The sequence below is a fragment of the Phragmites australis genome, chromosome 4 (genome assembly GCF_958298935.1).
Source record: "Phragmites australis chromosome 4, lpPhrAust1.1, whole genome shotgun sequence".
Classification (NCBI taxonomy): Eukaryota; Viridiplantae; Streptophyta; class Magnoliopsida; order Poales; family Poaceae; genus Phragmites; species Phragmites australis.
Window position 1 is genome coordinate 29,171,639 of NC_084924.1, and position 19,259 is coordinate 29,190,897.

Sequence of the window (19,259 nt, forward strand, 5' to 3'; positions counted from 1 at the left end):
GATTTGAGCAAGAACATAAATGAAAGGAAACAAGAGAGGAGACACAAAGATTTGTTTCCCGAAGTTCGGATTCACCACCGTGAATCCTACGTCTCCGTTGAGGAAGCTCCAACGAGCCGGGTCTCTTTCAACCGCTTTCCTCGATCCACTCTTGATTTCTTCCCTTGCGGAGGCGAAATCGAGCCCTTCACAAACTTTCCCGCGGCTCACCACAAGCACGGGAGCTCACCGGCGACACCTAGCCGGCTAGGAGGCTTCACCTCCAAGAGTAACAAACGCTTCGAGAACTTCTTGTCAAGAACTCAAGTGCTCAAGAATGGATTTAGCTCACTTGCACTCAATCTTCCAATCTCTCAACCCAACTCACTTTTCTTCTCAAATCACACACTAGAATGGAGTGGGAGGGAGTTCTTTTGGCTCTAGAGGATGTTCTTTTCGTGCCCTTGCAGCAGCCCCAAAGGATGGGGTGAGTGGGGTATAAATAGCCCACTTCAAAAAACTAGCCGTTGGGCTCTTTTCTGGAACTTACCGGAATATCCGGCCTACACCGGAGTCTCCGGCCACTCCAGGTACCGGAGAATCCGGTCTTCACCGGAGTCTCCGAGTACAGCACAGCTGACCTCCGAAAAACGGCGATAACTTTTGATTCCGGAGTCCGATTTCGACGATTTTGGACTCTATGGAAAGCTTATTCAGAGGGCTACACATCCCAACTGAATTCATGACCTAAAATACAAAGGATCAAATTAGGAACACTCCAAAACCCATTTTGGACACTTCCCCACTTTCCGCTTCGGACTCTTAACAACAAACTCTCACTTTGGGTTTGGTTGGGAACTCTTGAGCACTGAGACGCGACAATTAGCTCACGTTGCATCCCTCTTAATAGTGCGGCATACCTATACTCAAATTCAAAGATAAAACTCGTTTGAACCACTTTGAGCATTTGAAAACTTTCAAGTACCGCTTCTTTTTCTTTCAAACCTTGAGGGTTACCAACTTCCATATATTCTTCACTCCATCTCTTCTTGATTCTTCATATGATTGATGTGAATCATCCATAGCTTCCCATAGCCTCGCACGGTCCATCGGCGCAAAGCCTTCACTCGCTCTTCACCACCGCCTTGGTCCTTCGGCGCTAAGCCATTTGCTTGCCCTTCACCACGGATGGTCCATCGCAGCCGAGTCTTGCTTGCCCTTCACCGTCTTGCCATAGAAAACCACTTTGTATTCGACATCTTCAATGAATTCACTTTTTCATATATGGAGTCCACTCTTGTTCTTCACTCTTGGCATATATGATTTCAATTCAACTTATGCCTTTTTTATGGATCCTAACCCCAACTCACTCTCAAGCACAAAGTACATGGGTTAGTCCATAAAACCTAAATGACAACATTTATACCTTAAGTTACTTGATCTCCACAAGTAACTTATTAGCCTTCATGCATATTGTCAATCTTCATATAGAACCTAACCCCACTCATTCTTAAACACATAGCACACGGGTTAGTCCATAAAACTCTATTGACAAGTCATACCTTTAGTTACTTGATCTCCACAAGTAACTTAGCCTTCAAGCTTATTGCTAATCTTATTGAGCTTATTCTTCTTCTCATGAGCATCACTAAAAACTCAATGACTTTTGATGCAATTCTTTGAACTCATGACATTTCTCAAAGAATACATACTTCATCATTTATGCATCTCCTATGGAATAACCAAATAGCAAATCTCAATATGATTGTTAGTCCATAGGCATTGTCATCACTTACCCGAGCATCACCTAGAGCTCATTCATTTTGATGCATTTTCATTCTCCTCATTCACTTAAAGCTCATGCATATCTCATCCATGCATCACCTATGGAACAACCTACTAACAAACTCAACACCATTGTTAGTCCATAGGTATTGTCATTAATTACCAAAACCACACATAGGGGCTAGATGCACTTTCAATCTCCCCCATTTTGGTAATTGATGACAATCTCACTAGATGATTATATTTGATAAAATTTAAAGTTCTAAGTATACATATAATCCGAAGATGAATGTATACGAAGAACAAGTTTTGAAAATATCAAATATCACAAAGATATTTGAGATTGCCAAAACTAGTTTACTAGCATCAAACACCACAAAGGTTTTGATGTTAGTAAAAACCAACATATGTATATAATAAACTCCCCCACAATCTATGCATGTGTGAATGAATTTTAAATATCATTGCATATATTGTCTATCTCAAATTTTGGACGGAGTTTTCTTTATACATATCAAGCAAGCATGACAAAGTATGTATGAAGATGAATATGCTCATGCAAAGCAAATCTTTCAAAGGCAATCATTCAAATTCTCCCCTAATTGACATCTTCCCCATATAAGCAAATTATCCTCCATAAGCAAAGTCCTCTTACAAAATATAACATCTAGTCCAAATTCTCCCCCAATTGACATCAATGCCAAAATGGAATCATCGAAACAAATTCTCCCCCAATTTACATCAAATTGGTAAGAATTAAGTAGGACTTGCTAAAAAAGAAATTTTTCTCCAAAACACCATTAGCCCTATCCCACAAGAGGGAATCATCGAAGGCTAGTGCATGACCTTATATAGTGTAAACTCCTCATAACATGTGTATTTCTCATAATTTGAGTTAAACCAAATACACTTATCCAATTACGAGCTATGTGAGGAGAACAAGCTATACAATAGGTCAAAGGGGTTCAAAGAGATGCCAAAAGAGATTTCAAAAGGAAATATCAATTAAAACTTCAAAGATATCAATTAGATACCTACAAGAGATACCAATTGAAAAAGATGCCAATTAAAATTCCAAAATATATCAATTGAATACCTATAAGAGATATCAATTGAAAATTCAAAGCATACCAATTGAAATAATTGAAAGAGATACCAATTCCAATTGAAACTAATTCAATTGAAGGCAAAACAAGCACGAGTCCGAAATAAATATCCAAAGCACAAGTGCAATGGATTATGCTCTAAGTTGAACATAGCAAAATTATTGACAATATAATGAATTTCTCGTTTATCACAAGGTGTCAACATCTCATAAGCATATATGTCCAAAAGAGCAATTTAAAGCGGACTACAAACCTCCAGCAAAAGATTTTGCAATTTTCATCAATATTGCATATAGGAGCAACTCAAGCGTTTGATTTGAAATCTTTTGCATATATGGGATTGGATGAATCATAAACATGATTATTGAGTTCCCACAAAAATATGCTACTTCAAATTGCTCATATTTGCAATAAAGAGGTTTTAAGCACTTGCAAGAAACACAAATTTTTGCAAGATATTTTCATACTATGATGCAATATACACAAGATTGAATCTTTGAAATTAAATGCATAAATCAAGAACAATTACTTGGAATGATATTGAATTGCTCACTTTGATATGGTCCTTCTCTTGATTCCAATTGAAATTGAAGGAGATGATCTTCTTTGTAGATACCAATTGAAAGATAAAGACCTTCTTCATGAAAAATCCAATTGAAAGGACAAAATTATCTTCATTAATTTCAATTGAAATGAGCTTATACTTGAAAGGACCTTCATTATGATTAATTCAAGCATCCAATGCATCTTCATTGTACCTAAAAACTCATTCAAGTACAATTTGATCCCCAAACTCATTGGGTCCGAAGAGGTTAGTGAACTCATCACAAAGAGCACGCTCTCTCATAGATATGTGCATGTTGATATGACATAGATATGATAATAATTGAAGTTCATACCAATAGATAGAAACCAATTGAAAATATATATCACATGAAGGTATACACCAATTGAAGTCAAATGAAAGCTTTATGCACATTTTAGATAATAAAAATACTTGAGAGAGACTTACTCTAAATATAGGATCAAAGAAAGCAAACATGTTATCGATTTTAACATTTAAGTCAAACAAGCATGCTCGTCACTTTCAAGATCCAATGAAGATATAATTTGGACAAAAATAGCATATGAGACTTGAAAATACCAAATAAAAGACAAATATCAAAAGGTTGTCCAAATTACATCTAAGATAAAAAGATCAACAAATGATCGCTCTCAAAGTTCAACAAGTGAACTAAGTAAGATTTGAGCATATAAAGAATAGAATTGCATTCATGCTAAAAAACTTATCTCAAGCAAGTATATAGAAAATGATAAAAGCATTGAGATAGCAAGCTTCTATGAACTCCAAGAGGAAAGTTTCCTTGAAGAAACCAATATTCCTAACATAGGAGTTAAATGAAATCTTTCACATAGAAGGAAGTCACTTGGAAACAAGAATTGAAACAAAGATGATCAACAAGGATTACCACTTGTATTATTACCAATTGTAGAAGACAATGGTATATGGAGATATCACAAGTCGGTAATTGCAACAAGGCATGGATCAACTTTTTTTTTTTTAAGAAGCATGAAGGAAGGATTTTAGAAATTAAACACAAGCTTCCTCACAAAGTCAACTATTATAAGAAAACATAAATAAAAATAATAGTTGATACAGTTCTGTTGAACTGACCCGGAGTATCCGGTGAACACCGGAGACTCCGGGTGGCACTCAGTCGCTACACAGAAAAGACTCGGAATCTTTGCCGGACTCTCCGAGTTCTCCAGACACCGGAGTATCCGGTGAACACCGGAGACTCCGGTCCTTTTTATCAAAAGAATAAATATTAACCGAGACTCTCTGGCGGAGTCTCTCTCGGAGACTCCGGTAAAAATATTTTCTCCTACCGGAGTATCCGGGGAACACCGGAGACTCCGGTCTTTTTCAACAAAAATAAATGCTTAACCGAGACTCTCTGCCGGAGTCTACCTCGGAGACTCCGGACTAAAAACACCAACTACCGGAGTATCCGGTGAACACCGGAGACTCCGGACAATGAAAGCAATTGTTGATTTGATCCGAATGAGAAATGATTCAAATTAAAAATCTTGAGATTGAAAAGATCACTAGATAAATACCACGAATCTCAAGTTTCAATTTAAACCAAAAGCGGATCAATTAATGGATTCTTGCAAAAATGAGCTTTATATGAGCTTGACATACCACATAGATGCTAGATAAACAATAATATCAATTCTAAATGGTATTGCTCAAATGTTCACAAATTATGGGTATTTAAGATGCATAAAGCATAATACTCCCCCATAATGTGATAATCCATTAATATCTTCAAAAGATAGCCAAATAGAATTCAATAAGACGAATAAGATCAAATAAGGCTCCAAAACCACAATCAACACATGAAAGTGCAATGCATCCTACACATACTAGATATATGACCTACACATACTAGTTGGTAAGAAAAAGCTAGATGCACTAGAAACACATTCATAGCACACTTAGCAAGCAATCAAGACATGAATGAATATGAAACGAGTAAGCATGTCAAGATTGCAATAAAGCCTACACATGCTAGTATAAGCATAAGCTCTAAACAAGCATAGATACATAACCTACACATGCAAAGAGCTAGAAACTTCCACAAAAGGTGTAGGACAATAAATCTAACACAATGAACAAGAATATGAATTTAAGGCATTGTGATAGAGAGTTACCTTCATAGAGTGACATTGGGTAATAAATATAATTCCACAAAACTTGACTCTTTAATCAATTAGATAAATCTTCAAATAATTAGCCAAGTCTCCAATGCCCTCTATTTTACCAAGAGACTAAACACAAATTTTACTTGAAGAAATATTAGTCTCAAAGCACAAAACATAGGATGAGCTCCCCATATATATGTGCATCCAAGTACTTGAATTACTTGTAATATGCACTTAGTTCATTCAAGAATCTAGAGGAGTTTACCCTATATTTTGAGTTAAGGCACAAAAGGAATTTACAATGGAAATACTTGTGCTAAGAATGAACTTACAACCATGAGATCATGTAAATTAAGTTCATCTTCCATAGCCATCACAAAGTATCCATTACCTACAATATTAACAAGATCTTGCTCTACTAAAGAGCCGTTAAAAGCATCATATTACACAAAGTATAAATTTTTTCTCAAAATTTACCTAGCCACATTCAAGTGCTCACAACCATGAAAAATTGAATATTTGCACTTATGCTAAGCTAAGTGGCTAGATAGCTCAAGTTAGATACTTGTTACCGAGATGTCATTGAAGATAGAAATAAAGCAATAATCCACACTCTTGGCACTTCTTTCCAAATATCATGAGAAACCCCAATTTGAAAGATTCTTGAGATGAGATATTCAATATAGTTCTTCTCAAGTAAACCAAGTCTTCAATACATCTCCAAGTACCTATTTAGCAAATTAAGAACTTTGTGGTACCCAAACCATGTTGGGTCCTTTAAGGTTAGTCACAAAAGACTTAGGCACCCAAATGGCCTTTCTACTAGCAAATGATGAACTAATCACTTTAGTAGCACAAGTACCACTCTTAACATTCCTAGGCAAATATTGATCATTATTTAATGAGTTAGGCTTAGGAATATTACCAATGGGACAATTCTTACCAATATGTCCCTTGGCTCGGCAAGTGTAGCAAATGCGGTGCTTGTCCTTGCAAGACGCCTTCTCATCTTGCTTCTTGCTTGCTTCCTTGCCGGTGAGCCTCTTCCTTGATGACATAAGACCTTCATTCTTCATGTAGGGGCATGATGCAATTTGATGTCCCTTCTCATTGCATCCATAACACTTCCTCTTGCTTCTTCTTATTTTCTTCTTTGGAAGTGTGGTCTTGTCATCAACCTTGTTGGAACACATAGAGGCATAGTGTCCTATGCTTGAGCACTTGAAGCACTTGATATGAGCTATCTTCTTATTGGATTTTGCTTCAAGTCCATGATCTTTGTGCTTCTCACTTTTCCCTTTGCTATCAATATTACAAGCAACACTAGGAAAAATATTAGCTTTAGAGCAACAAAGATTAGTAGGCAATTCATCATTGGATATAGAATTGTCATTAAATGAATTGCAAGAACTAGCACATGTTAAATCGATATTATGCAAAGAATGTGTGCTAATGTCCACATGAGGTTTATAGGATTTTACCGTTGTGAAGATCACCTCATGAGCTATTTCTAGCATAGCATGTGAGTCCATAAGATTTTCATGAGAGCACACAAGCTCATCATGATTTTCTTGCAAAGCCACATGCTTGCTAGTGAGCTCTTCAAGTTGAGCCTTTAGCTTACTATTTTCTTTCTCCAAAGATGCTACATAAGAATTAGAGTTAGTAGCACAAGCATCATCAATGGGAGAAATAGTGGATTTGTCCTTAGATAAAGAATTGCAATTAGGACATGATTTTTCTAAATCCACTAGAGGCATAGCATCTAATTTATCAATCAAAGAAATATGCTTAACTTTAAGATCACCATAAAGATTAGATAAAGAACTATGGGATTCTTGAAGTTTTTTATATTTCACATTTAAGGCCTTAAGCTCTTCTATTTTCTCAATGAGGAATTCCTCTTGCCTCTCAAGGCTTTCCTCATGGCCTTCTATTATACGCAAGAGCTTGATCATTTTAGGCATATTCTTTTTGCTCAAAATATCAAATCCAAGCTCATCACTATCACTAGCACTAGAACTAGCATTAGCATTATTAACCTTACTTACCGCTCTCTTTTTACCTTTTGCCATAAGGCATAATGGAGAATCGGTGTAAAGGGATGAGCATCTTGAAGAGGTGGATGCTTCTTCACCTAGGCTTTGTCTCTCATAGACTTCTATTTCCTTCAAAAAGTTAGTCTCACAAGTACTAGTGGAAATAGATGCATCGCTATCAGGACCAAGAATTATATCATCATGATGAATAGAAATTTTAGCACTAGATGATATACAAGGCTTAACAACATTACTAGATATGGAAATTTCGTTACAAGTGTTGTTAAAGTCCAAATAAGAGATTGGGCACTCACTTATCGCATTCACCATTTCATTACCTTGCTCATTGTTAAATGTTGGTGAAGTGGATGACGGAGTGACATCCTCTTGGACAAGAGAGGAAATCATTTGGAGTTCTTCATGATGTGAAGATGAAGTAGAGCACTCTCCAAATGATGTCTCCGGAAGAAATTCTTCTTCATCACATTTGGGCTTGTCATATCTTTCTTTGAGAGTAGTCCAAATGAGATGAGCATCCTCAAGCGGCAAGATCGATTCAATAACATCTATGCTCAAATCATCAAATAAGACATTAGTAGCTTGAGCATTGAGATGTATGCATTTCTCTTCCTCTTCGGGTGATATGAGTTTATCATTAGGAGGAGAAATGCTCACATCTACAACTCGCTCTATTTGAGGACCCATGGTCCTAAAAATATTAAGCATGCGAGTACTCCAATCACAATAATTAGAACCATCTAAAAGGAGTGGCTCTACGTGCACTAATCCACTAGTCGACATCTTTACTCTCTAGGCGGTAAAGCCCAAAAAGAGAGACTTGGCTCTGATACCAATTGAAAGGACAATGATATCGCCTAGAGGGGGGGTGAATAGGCGTTTTTACAAAAATTCAACCCTTTCTACCGTTGGCCTAAACTTGCAGCGGAATATAAACTAACGAGTTTTTCACAAGAGAAAAACCTAAATATGCTAGGCTCAACTAGTGCACAATCACCCTAAATAAGTGTGGAAATTACAATCCTAAGGTGACAAAAATTACTCAATTCTAGCAAGAGATATGCAATAAAACTTAAATTGAAAAAGGCTGAAAATACTGTTTATATGCCTGAAATTACTGTTCACCGGAGACTCCGGTGTAGTCCGGATACTCCGGTGTGTACAGGTCCGGAAACTCCGGTAAAGGCCGGATTCTCCGGGTTCTGTACAGAACAGAGCCCGAAACTGAATGAAATGGATGTGTAGAGAGTTTTAGCTCAAACCAAGTGATGTCGTGTGTTCCCGGAGATGATTCCAAGTAGATCCACGAAGAACCTACACTCAAATACACACAAACAAGTAGATCGAGCAATATGCACAAAGATTTGAGCAAGAACATAAATGAAAGGAAACAAGAGAGGAGACACAAAGATTTGTTTCCCGAAGTTCGGATTCACCACCGTGAATCCTACGTCTCCGTTGAGGAAGCTCTAACGAGCCGGGTCTCTTTCAACCGCTTTCCTCGATCCACTCTTGATTTCTTCCCTTGCGGAGGCGAAATCGAGCCCTTCACAAACTTTCCCGCGGCTCACCACAAGCACGGGAGCTCACCGGCGACACCTAGCCGGCTAGGAGGCTTCACCTCCAAGAGTAACAAACGCTTCGAGAACTTCTTGTCAAGAACTCAAGTGCTCAAGAATGGATTTAGCTCACTTGCACTCAATCTTCCAATCTCTCAACCCAACTCACTTTTCTTCTCAAATCACACACTAGAATGGAGTGGGAGGGAGTTCTTTTGGCTCTAGAGGATGTTCTTTTCGTGCCCTTGCAGCAGCCCCAAAGGATGGGGTGAGTGGGGTATAAATAGCCCACTTCAAAAAACTAGCCGTTGGGCTCTTTTCTGGAACTTACCGGAATATCCGGCCTACACCGGAGTCTCCGGCCACTCCAGGTACCGGAGAATCCGGTCTTCACCGGAGTCTCCGAGTACAGCACAGCTGACCTCCGAAAAACGGCGATAACTTTTGATTCCGGAGTCCGATTTCGACGATTTTGGACTCTATGGAAAGCTTATTCAGAGGGCTACACATCCCAACTGAATTCATGACCTAAAATACAAAGGATCAAATTAGGAACACTTCAAAACCCATTTTGGACACTTCCCCACTTTCCGCTTCGGACTCTTAACAACAAACTCTCACTTTGGGTTTGGTTGGGAACTCTTGAGCACTGAGACGCGACAATTAGCTCACGTTGCATCCCTCTTAATAGTGCGGCATACCTATACTCAAATTCAAAGATAAAACTCGTTTGAACCACTTTGAGCATTTGAAAACTTTCAAGTACCGCTTCTTTTTCTTTCAAACCTTGAGGGTTACCAACTTCCATATATTCTTCACTCCATCTCTTCTTGATTCTTCATATGATTGATGTGAATCATCCATAGCTTCCCATAGCCTCGCACGGTCCATCGGCGCAAAGCCTTCACTCGCTCTTCACCACCGCCTTGGTCCTTCGGCGCTAAGCCATTTGCTTGCCCTTCACCACGGATGGTCCATCGCAGCCGAGTCTTGCTTGCCCTTCACCGTCTTGCCATAGAAAACCACTTTGTATTCGACATCTTCAATGAATTCACTTTTTCATATATGGAGTCCACTCTTGTTCTTCACTCTTGGCATATATGATTTCAATTCAACTTATGCCTTTTTTATGGATCCTAACCCCAACTCATTCTCAAGCACAAAGTACATGGGTTAGTCCATAAAACCTAAATGACAACATTTATACCTTAAGTTACTTGATCTCCACAAGTAACTTATTAGCCTTCATGCATATTGTCAATCTTCATATAGAACCTAACCCCACTCATTCTTAAACACATAGCACACGGGTTAGTCCATAAAACTCTATTGACAAGTCATACCTTTAGTTACTTGATCTCCACAAGTAACTTAGCCTTCAAGCTTATTGCTAATCTTATTGAGCTTATTCTTCTTCTCATGAGCATCACTAAAAACTCAATGACTTTTGATGCAATTCTTTGAACTCATGACATTTCTCAAAGAATACATACTTCATCATTTATGCATCTCCTATGGAATAACCAAATAGCAAATCTCAATATGATTGTTAGTCCATAGGCATTGTCATCACTTACCCGAGCATCACCTAGAGCTCATTCATTTTGATGCATTTTCATTCTCCTCATTCACTTAAAGCTCATGCATATCTCATCCATGCATCACCTATGGAACAACCTACTAACAAACTCAACATCATTGTTAGTCCATAGGTATTGTCATTAATTACCAAAACCACACATAGGGGCTAGATGCACTTTCAGGTTCACGGTCTTTGGAAGCCAGACCTCCGGTTGGGGATCCAGAACCGAGCTCTTGATGGTAGCCCCTTAGTAATGTCTGTAGGCTAGGGTATTTCCCTCCAATAGTACCCCTCATCTGCTGGTCCCGAGGTATGGAGGGATGAGCGGATGCTAAAAGAACTAGCTCCAGCCCAGCATCATAGTCAGTATATCCTACTATAGCTTCTCACCGTTAAGGAGCCTCTCCGTGCTAACCGTGAGCGATGATGGCGAAGCTTGATGGCGACAGTGTAATCTAGAGGAAACTATGTGGTTGGTAGGTATGCTGAAGGTGGGAGTCCATAACCCCCTCAGCAGTTTACCGCAATGAAGCCTGACGGAGTCAATGCGCTCCAAAGCCTATGCAGAGTAAGCCCTTTTGCTCCCTTAATGGTGAGTCCTTTAGTCGCTTGCACCTTCACGGTGGAGGTTGCGTGTGGCAGCGAGGTACTTTCCTTGTTTTTTGGCCCGAGTAATGGATGATGTGAGGTAATGTGCAGTGCGTCTGACAGGGTAATGCACAGGTTCGCCTAGGGTCTTTTACCCACAACCCTCGCATGAGCCGATAGAGGCCCGAGCCATAATGCGATAAGACGTATGCGCAAAAAAAAAACCAAGGAGCCACAACAAGATGTCATCACGTGGGCGCGGATCAACTTGGGCGTGGCCACAGGCCCCCCTACAAGAGTAATTGGGAGTGTCGTGAAACGACTCCCGTGATAACTCTATTTTCCTCTCCTGGCATGCGCAAGCAATTGGCCCGACTATAAAAGCCGGGGTTCTCCTAGTTGATCCATCACCACTGTGTAACAGAGCATTTCTTCTTAGCTTGAATATGGCGTCCTCTTCCTCCTCATCGTCGGAGATGACAATGGTTTTGACTGGCTCGTTGCTTCTGACGCCAGCACCTGTTTTGCCTATTGTGGTGTCTCCGGGGTTGAGTGGTCCCGCAAGCATGCTTGCAAGGTTGGAGCCGACGGCCATCGTGCTTTCATCCTTGCAGAGGGAGCCATCTCCCACCGCTTTGCCCCAATCTCAAGTCTGACTGGCCGCTCTAGTCGAGATTATCGATATCTCTAATGATGAAAGGGAGGTCCACTGGAATCTCTAGGAAAAGGAGATCGATGAGAAGGAGAAGGCAAAAACAGAGAATGAGGCATCTCGGGCGGGGAAGAAAAAAGGCAAGGAGGAGGGAAAGAGGGCAAGGAGGAGGGAGGGGAGAAAAACAAATTGAGTGATGAGATGGGGAGAAACACTTGAGTAGAGTTTAGCAATACCTTTTTTTGTTCTGTGAAGAATTATTTTGGTGTATATTTGATTGTATGATAAGTTGTGATGCAGTGATGTCATATCTCAACTCACATGTAGTTAGTTAGTCCTAAGATTATTCTGGGCCCCATTTGGAACCGAGAATCAGTTCTGATTCATGCCTGATCAGAAGAATCGGCTCCCAAACAGTCTGTGCATGCGGTGCCCGTTTCGGCATGAATAGGGGAGAAATGTTTCTCCCTTTTAAACGTGGTGTGAGAAATGGCCCGCGAGATGTTTCTCTGAAGAAATGGCCACCCATTCCCATCATTCCCTTGGCCGCAACCCACGCCACCGCCTGTGCCCCGTTGAAGTTCCACCCCTGTGCCGCTCGAGCTCCTCCACCCGCGCGCGTGCTCCACGTACTTGCCAAACTACCATGGCTACGGAGGAAGCCACTCACCATGGCGGAGATCGCACAAGAGTAGAGGAGAAGAGTATGGGCACCGAAGGGATAATGACGATGGCGGAGATCGCACAAGAGTACTAATGACGATGGATGGGGGCATGAGAGGAATCGTTGGGTTTGCTAAAAAAAAGAAAGAACAATACGGTGTATGACTCGTAGGACCTGTTTTCTTGGGCCCATCTGTCATTGATGTTTAAACGGATTTTCATTGTACCAATGTTTTCTATTTTTGTTAATAATACTTTTTAGTCCTACGAATTCTTGAGATTGAATTGGTCAATTGTATCATCATTCTCATGATAAGGGTAAATTGGTCAATTCTATCACTATTATCTTTTTCAAAAAACCATTATCTTTTTCAAGAAACCGAATCCAACTAGCTAAACGATTTCCAGATGTAATTCTACTTCATTAGAGAAATATTTCTATAGAGAATCTAAAACTAAAATATTTTTAATAGAATCTAGATTCTTAAAAAAGGGACCTGATTTATATGCAGGCTGAGCTTGACTTGGGAGCACAACAAAGCCGAAAGCCTCAAAATAATTATGCTACACAGCTACATTTCTGATTTGGAACATGTAAAAATTCATTGTATCAACTTACCATGTCGTGTCATATGCGCTCAGAACTCAAACATAATGATACTCCCTCCATATATACGATTCTAAATAACACAGATCCGACCTGACATCTACATGATCAATTAACAAGAACATAATATGCGTTTGTCATTAATCCCTGTATAATCACTAACAGCAACAAGGGCTCTCTCTAGTCTCTAGAGCTAATACAGATATCTACGTTGATAATTCACATCACATCCATGGACACGAGAAGAACGGCGAGCGCAACGGCGGACAGAGCACTCAGGCCGGCACGAGACACGGCGCCGCGGCACCCGCCGTTATAAGGGTAGAGCGTGCCGCTCGGTCCCCCACCGAACGTGCCGCTGCCGTTGAAGCTCCCCGGCGGGGCGAAGCCAGTCGGAGGGGCCGTGCCGAACGTGGGGGGGCTGAAGTCGGACGACGGAGGGCTGGAGCCGACCGGAGGAGCGAAGCCCGCCGGAGGGGCGAGGCTGGTCGGGGGGCTCGCGCCTACCGGCACGCTCGAGTTGGAGCCTCCCGCCATCGAGCTGCACGCGTGCCAAGAAAACGAAAAGGCGTCAACAGTCTGCAATTCTTGGGAGAACGGATGCATGCAGAGTTGAGAAGAGTGCGCTCATCGTTGAGGCTCACCTTCCCGCGAAGACGCATGATCCAGAGCCTGAAACCAGCCGTCACACGAAACAATTAGCGCTCGTGATAATTGCTTAATGTCATGCTGTAAGAAAGGATTATGAGCTGATTGATTCATTACTGGGATCGTTGGTGGTGGTGGTGGCGGTGCCGTTGAACGAGCATGTCGCGCCGGTGCTGGCCATCTTCCGATAGTAGTCGTTGTAGGCGTAGGATGCCAGCGCCGCCAGGTTGTTCTGCTTGTAGCAGGGCCCGCCGGGCTGGATCGCTGAGCAGTCGGCGTGGCCCGGCCCGCACGCCCAGTCGAGCCCCGCCTGCAGCGCCGTCGGGTCCGCGTTCTGCAACGCCACGCAGAACGTCCCCGTCGCCAGCGACCGCCGCTTGCCTCCTTCGCTGCCAGGCTGATCATCACGACCGCGCGGGTAGTAGCTGTAGTAGTACACCGCCATTTCGCCGCGGGCTCCGAGCTCACCCGGGATCACCGGGACGCCCGAGACGCCCAGCGCGCGCATCGCGCCGTCGACATTGGCATTGGTGGACTCCGACGGGCGGGACTTGAGGAACAGAGGCGAGCCGGTCCCCTTCAAGAACCGCAGCACGTGCCCCACGACGTCGGACCACGCCGGAGCGACCAGCGCAGCCACGGACAGCACGCTCGACACCTTGACGCGGCCGTCGAGGCCCGCGGCGGCGAGGGCGGAGCGGAGCTTGATCATCGCCGGGACCAGGAAGTATGCGTTGCCCGGGGAGTTGATCAGCACGTCGTCGCCGGCCAGGACGTGCGTGATCTTGATCGCCGGGAGGAACCGTGCGACGTTGGTGACGACCCAGAGGTCGGCTTCCTCCTGGAACTTGGCGATGCGCTCCAGCTGCTCGTTGGGGATGGTGAGCATGACCTCTGCATCGGTTTCTGCCAGGGAGCTCAGCAGCTGGGGTTCCGCTCCGCATACGCGAGCTTGCTTGGTCTGCTTAGACTGAACAATCTTGGCGAATTCTGACGGGGAATTTTCTGAAGGGATCATGGCTGTGGATCGTGAAAATGAGATTTTTTTTTTAGTAAAACCGTCTTCCATTGACGATTATATATTCAAGCAGGTCAGAATTCTTCTTGTCTAATTGCAGTAGTAGTCTAGTAGACAAATTCTTTACTTGCATCAAATAAAACATGAACTACATATAGTGCAACATTAGAGCCGACAAGACAATAATTCAGACTTCAGAGTGTTCCAAGGTTTGAGTGAAGAGTTTCAAAACAGACTACCGATTGCATATGTCAAACAGCATAGTTCATTTTAGAAACAGTATTTGCATCATCCATTAGCATACGGAGATAGCTGATAAGCTTTCGAGATGGCCCATTGTCGCGTATGCTTTTGTTGACTCACAATAAGATATGAAAAGGGGGGAAAGCACAAGCATATGCTAGCTATCCTTTGTAGCCTAAAAGCCCCTTTTTGCATTTCTAGCGAAGTAAAGAATCTTACTGACAGAAAAGAAAGTTCTTTTAGGGGGAGGACAGAAAAAGAAAAGTGAGGAAGGAACCCGGTGCCACTGAAGACTTAAGAAAATCAGTCAAAACTAACACCTAACCATACCTGATGCATTGCGGAGAAGGAAGACGATGAAAAACATGCATCCCTGCCATCTTTTGTGCAACATCCTCGGATAACAAGATGATATCCAAGCAGGGGCCTTGTGCTAGCACCTCGAAGGACTGAAATTCATCTGACGATTTCAGAATTTCATACAGAGATAATATTTGCATAATATGATGGTTAGAGAGGCTCATGTCACTCTTGGAAGCTAAAGAAAGGTACTCTCAGCAATCCGAGTGACCTTGGTAGGACCAGTGAGAGATGCAAAAAACTAGCATGTCAAGATCACAAGTCAGGTTAGTTGAAGATGCTTCGAGGCCGAGGCCGCACCAACCAACAAAATGATCTGGAACTATACGAACCCGGCCAATACCTGAGACAAGTGTCAACCTATTGCTGACACCGCTTGGCTATGCGTCCGTTTATCCAAATGGTTGGTAAACAAAAACACCTAATTTTTTTGGGACATGATTAGGAGCAAGTGCTCATAACTACCCTATAACCTGCATCTTCCTAGATTATCATACCTTGTTTTCTAATAGTTGCCTTTTGCCGTTTTGACATCCGTATGGTCTCCAATCTACATCTCTTTTTCCCTGCCCTAATACACAATTTTGATAATTGCTTTTGCATCTAGTCTAGTCTAGTGAACAAACAAGGAAACAACAAGCAAACGGAACGAGATACCAGGTTCATACGTGCCGGCTGAAAAATGGCGTGACATAACATCAAATTTATGTCACGTTGGTACACTGGGAACAGCAGTAACGCTTGTGCGACGAACTTGAAATTGGCAGGTGAAAAACCAAGCGATACAACAATAAAAGTAGTAGTAGTAGTTGCAACTGAACGGAAACATGACCAGAAAGAGTAATTCTCAAAATAATCTCACATAAAGGACACTCAGAAAGTGCAAAGCCAGAATTGCATCAGCAGAGGAACCCTGACTCAGGAATTAGATGAGCCGAAAGGGGAAGAGCATAGGAAAAAAAACTAGAAACAGCATAGGAAGGAAGCAAGGAAAGATGCCATGAACGACGGAAGAGCTGGAGGCTGGAGCTTTACTAAAAGCATGGATGGATCACGTATGTACCTTGGATCAAAGCTTCCACTTGGCCCCAAGATCGAGCTTGAGGTTGGCCTTTGCTTCCCCGGGACGAAAGCTTAATTTGCCTCGATCGGAATGGTCGCTAACCCCTCCGCCGTCCTCTTCCGCTTCCTTGGCGCCGAGCGAGCAGAGCAGAGCCCAGCCCAGCCCAGCCCAGACAGGGAGGGGATCGAGAGCAGGGCGTAGTCTCTAGATGATGGCATCCGGCCAGGCTTTATACGCACACCCAGGTGCACATGAGCAGTAGAGATGAGATTAGGAAGCTAATGACGTGTACTAAATGATGGCACCGGCGGTGACACTGACACGGCGGTTTTAATGAAGCGAAGTCTGGAGATAGAGTTGAGGCCTAAGTTGGGTGCAAGAGCTGATTACCGAGAGACAGCTCCGTGTTAGCCTTCTAATTTCGTAAACGTCCACTAATTACCAACATAAAACGCTGAGCACTTACAAGGTTAAGCAGTGAAAGTGAGTAACCTTGTTCGGTGAAGCCATTAAGGATCTTGACCGGTTGGTGTTGTCGCGTCGGTAGCAGGAGTGGTAGCAGATCACCGGAGGTTGATATCCGGTGATGATCCGGTGTCGTCAGTGGTGGATGGAGGTCGCCGACGATGTAGATCGAGGTCGCCGGCCTTCGATCACCTAAGCGCCCAATTTAAATCGGAATTTATTAGCGGATTCATGAGTTTAATTTCACACGTATAAGATAGACCACCGGCCTCCCTTTTTATTGGGCCGATCAGGGCACGAGAGGTTTCCCGTTCTCCTTAAGCCTCACTAATTTGTTGGCCGAAATCACAACTAACGCACACCCCGAGCTAAAAACTGATCCCCAACCTACCCATGTGGTTCCGCTCCGTCAAACCAAGAACAGCCACCGCCGGGCGTTCCGAGCAGGTGACCCATCCGCGCATCAGCTTCCGATTCTTCCAACCAAACTTGACGTGGATCACAGCATGCTAAGCTTTCCTATCTATCTATCTGCCTTTTCCCTCGGCCGGGGTCGATCGGCAGTGCTTGGTGTATTGATGACGGGCGATAGATAGCTCTTAGTATTACCTCTTTTTATATGAGCTAAAATTCTTATGTAATTTAAACTAAAAAACGTCAAAAAATGTTTCAATTTTTGTATATGCTCTATAGTTCATAAGCAACTCATTTTAACTGAAGTCACTAAAAATATTGTGTATAAGTCAAACTAAAATTCTCCAAAATATGCTACTTTTGCAACTTACCAGTAATTTTTAAGGCCTTACAAAAGTTCTCAAAAAATCTAGAAAAATTCACTAATATTCCTCTAATGTGATGTACTAATTTCTAAAATTATCTCATACCCTGGGTTATAAGGTGAAAAAGTGAGTTTCTTTGCAAATGGAGTGAAGTTTTAATAGAGTGGTATTTTGACGTGTGCCATCCAGTAGGATGGCAAAAAAGCAATTGCCCCTTTTTATATCAGTGCATCATCTTAATCTGATAGAATTCTTTGTCGTACATCCTCGTGTTATATATCAATCCATTTACTCACTGGTCACTGTCAACATCATGTGGGATGCCACTGACTTTGGAAATTTAGTAATTATCTGACGGTTATGATAGTAAATAGACCTAGTGGCGGTTATGACTGTAAAAAGGTTATAAAAAACAAGTCTCTACTAGCTATGTGTTGTGAAAGCTTTGATAGGGTGACGCGAAGCGCCTAGGCACCCTAGCGCCATTGTCGCCACTGAACGGCACGGCGGCCATCGTCGCTGCCGTCGACTGCTCCCTTCCCAACTAGCTTCCTCCCTCCACGGTCCCCCCTCTCCATTCCACCTCCCAAGGGTCTCCGTCGCATGGGACACCAAGCGGACTCTGCCGCTGCTGCTCCAAAGCCCAGATCTGCCACCCCTACTCCGGGATGCCACCTCTGCATCTCCTCCCATGCTTTCACTTGGTGTCTTAAGCTTGGGGCCTCATCGAGGGGGTGTCTGTGAGCCCGGTCGTCGCGTTGGGGAGCTGCAGTTGTCAGCCTACGTTGTCCCCAGATGGCACTGCAATGGAGCATGAGAGTCACCACCTTTGCTGTTGTACGTACAACCCCCCCCCCCCTCCTCCGCCGCTGGACCGCCACCCCCACCTCAGTTGGACCGACGCCACCAGACCGTCGCCTCGGCGCTGTAACCTCAGCTAGATCTACGCCGCTATACCACCATCTATTGCCCTCTACCTGCTAGTTGGCGAATCTACTGTTAGGGTTTTTAGGAAGCTCACAGTGGTCCCAGTCCGCCACCCTCCGTCGCACCTGTCTCAACCGTTGGATTTGCGTCTCGGGTGTCACCTAGCGGTCTTCGTCAGCCTCCCAACTTGTGCTCCAACGTCCTCCACCACAGTCGTCCCAAGCCACCGTTGTCGCCGTCATCGTTCTTCCCTTGGTCACCATTTCCCTCGTCGCCTACTCCACCTCCTAGCCGACATGTGAGGCGGGGTCATGATGTCCCTTCCGACACCAGGTGCCGCTACCACGGGCACCCATGAGGGCACCGCAGCCCACTCCATGGTGCCACACATCGTCAAGCAACCTTTGTCATCGTTGCAAAGATCACAATCGAAGCGCAGTCTCGCCTTCAAAAGATGGGCTCAAGGTAG

General features: G+C 43.1%; 1 protein-coding gene across 4 annotated transcripts; it reads right to left on the reverse strand.

The window, feature by feature from the left end:
* Nucleotides 1-13,325: 13,325 nt before the first annotated feature.
* LOC133916033 (glucan endo-1,3-beta-glucosidase 1-like) lies at nt 13,326-17,429 on the reverse strand. Of its 4 annotated transcripts, none has more exons than XM_062359507.1 (6): nt 17,112-17,428; nt 16,620-17,001; nt 15,527-15,645; nt 14,053-14,955; nt 13,932-13,959; nt 13,326-13,828 (listed from the first exon to the last, which is right to left on the reverse strand). In XM_062359507.1, the coding sequence occupies exons 3-6, from the start codon at nt 15,588-15,590 to the stop codon at nt 13,507-13,509; spliced, it is 1,317 nt and encodes a 438-aa protein (XP_062215491.1). In that variant the 5' UTR covers nt 15,591-15,645; nt 16,620-17,001; nt 17,112-17,428; the 3' UTR covers nt 13,326-13,506. The 4 variants fall into 4 exon arrangements, with proteins under 4 accessions (XP_062215491.1, XP_062215489.1, XP_062215492.1 ...); XM_062359505.1 differs by having other exon boundaries at nt 17,086-17,428; XM_062359508.1 differs by lacking the exon at nt 16,620-17,001 and having other exon boundaries at nt 17,112-17,429.
* Between the last annotated feature and the right edge of the window lie 1,830 nt (nt 17,430-19,259).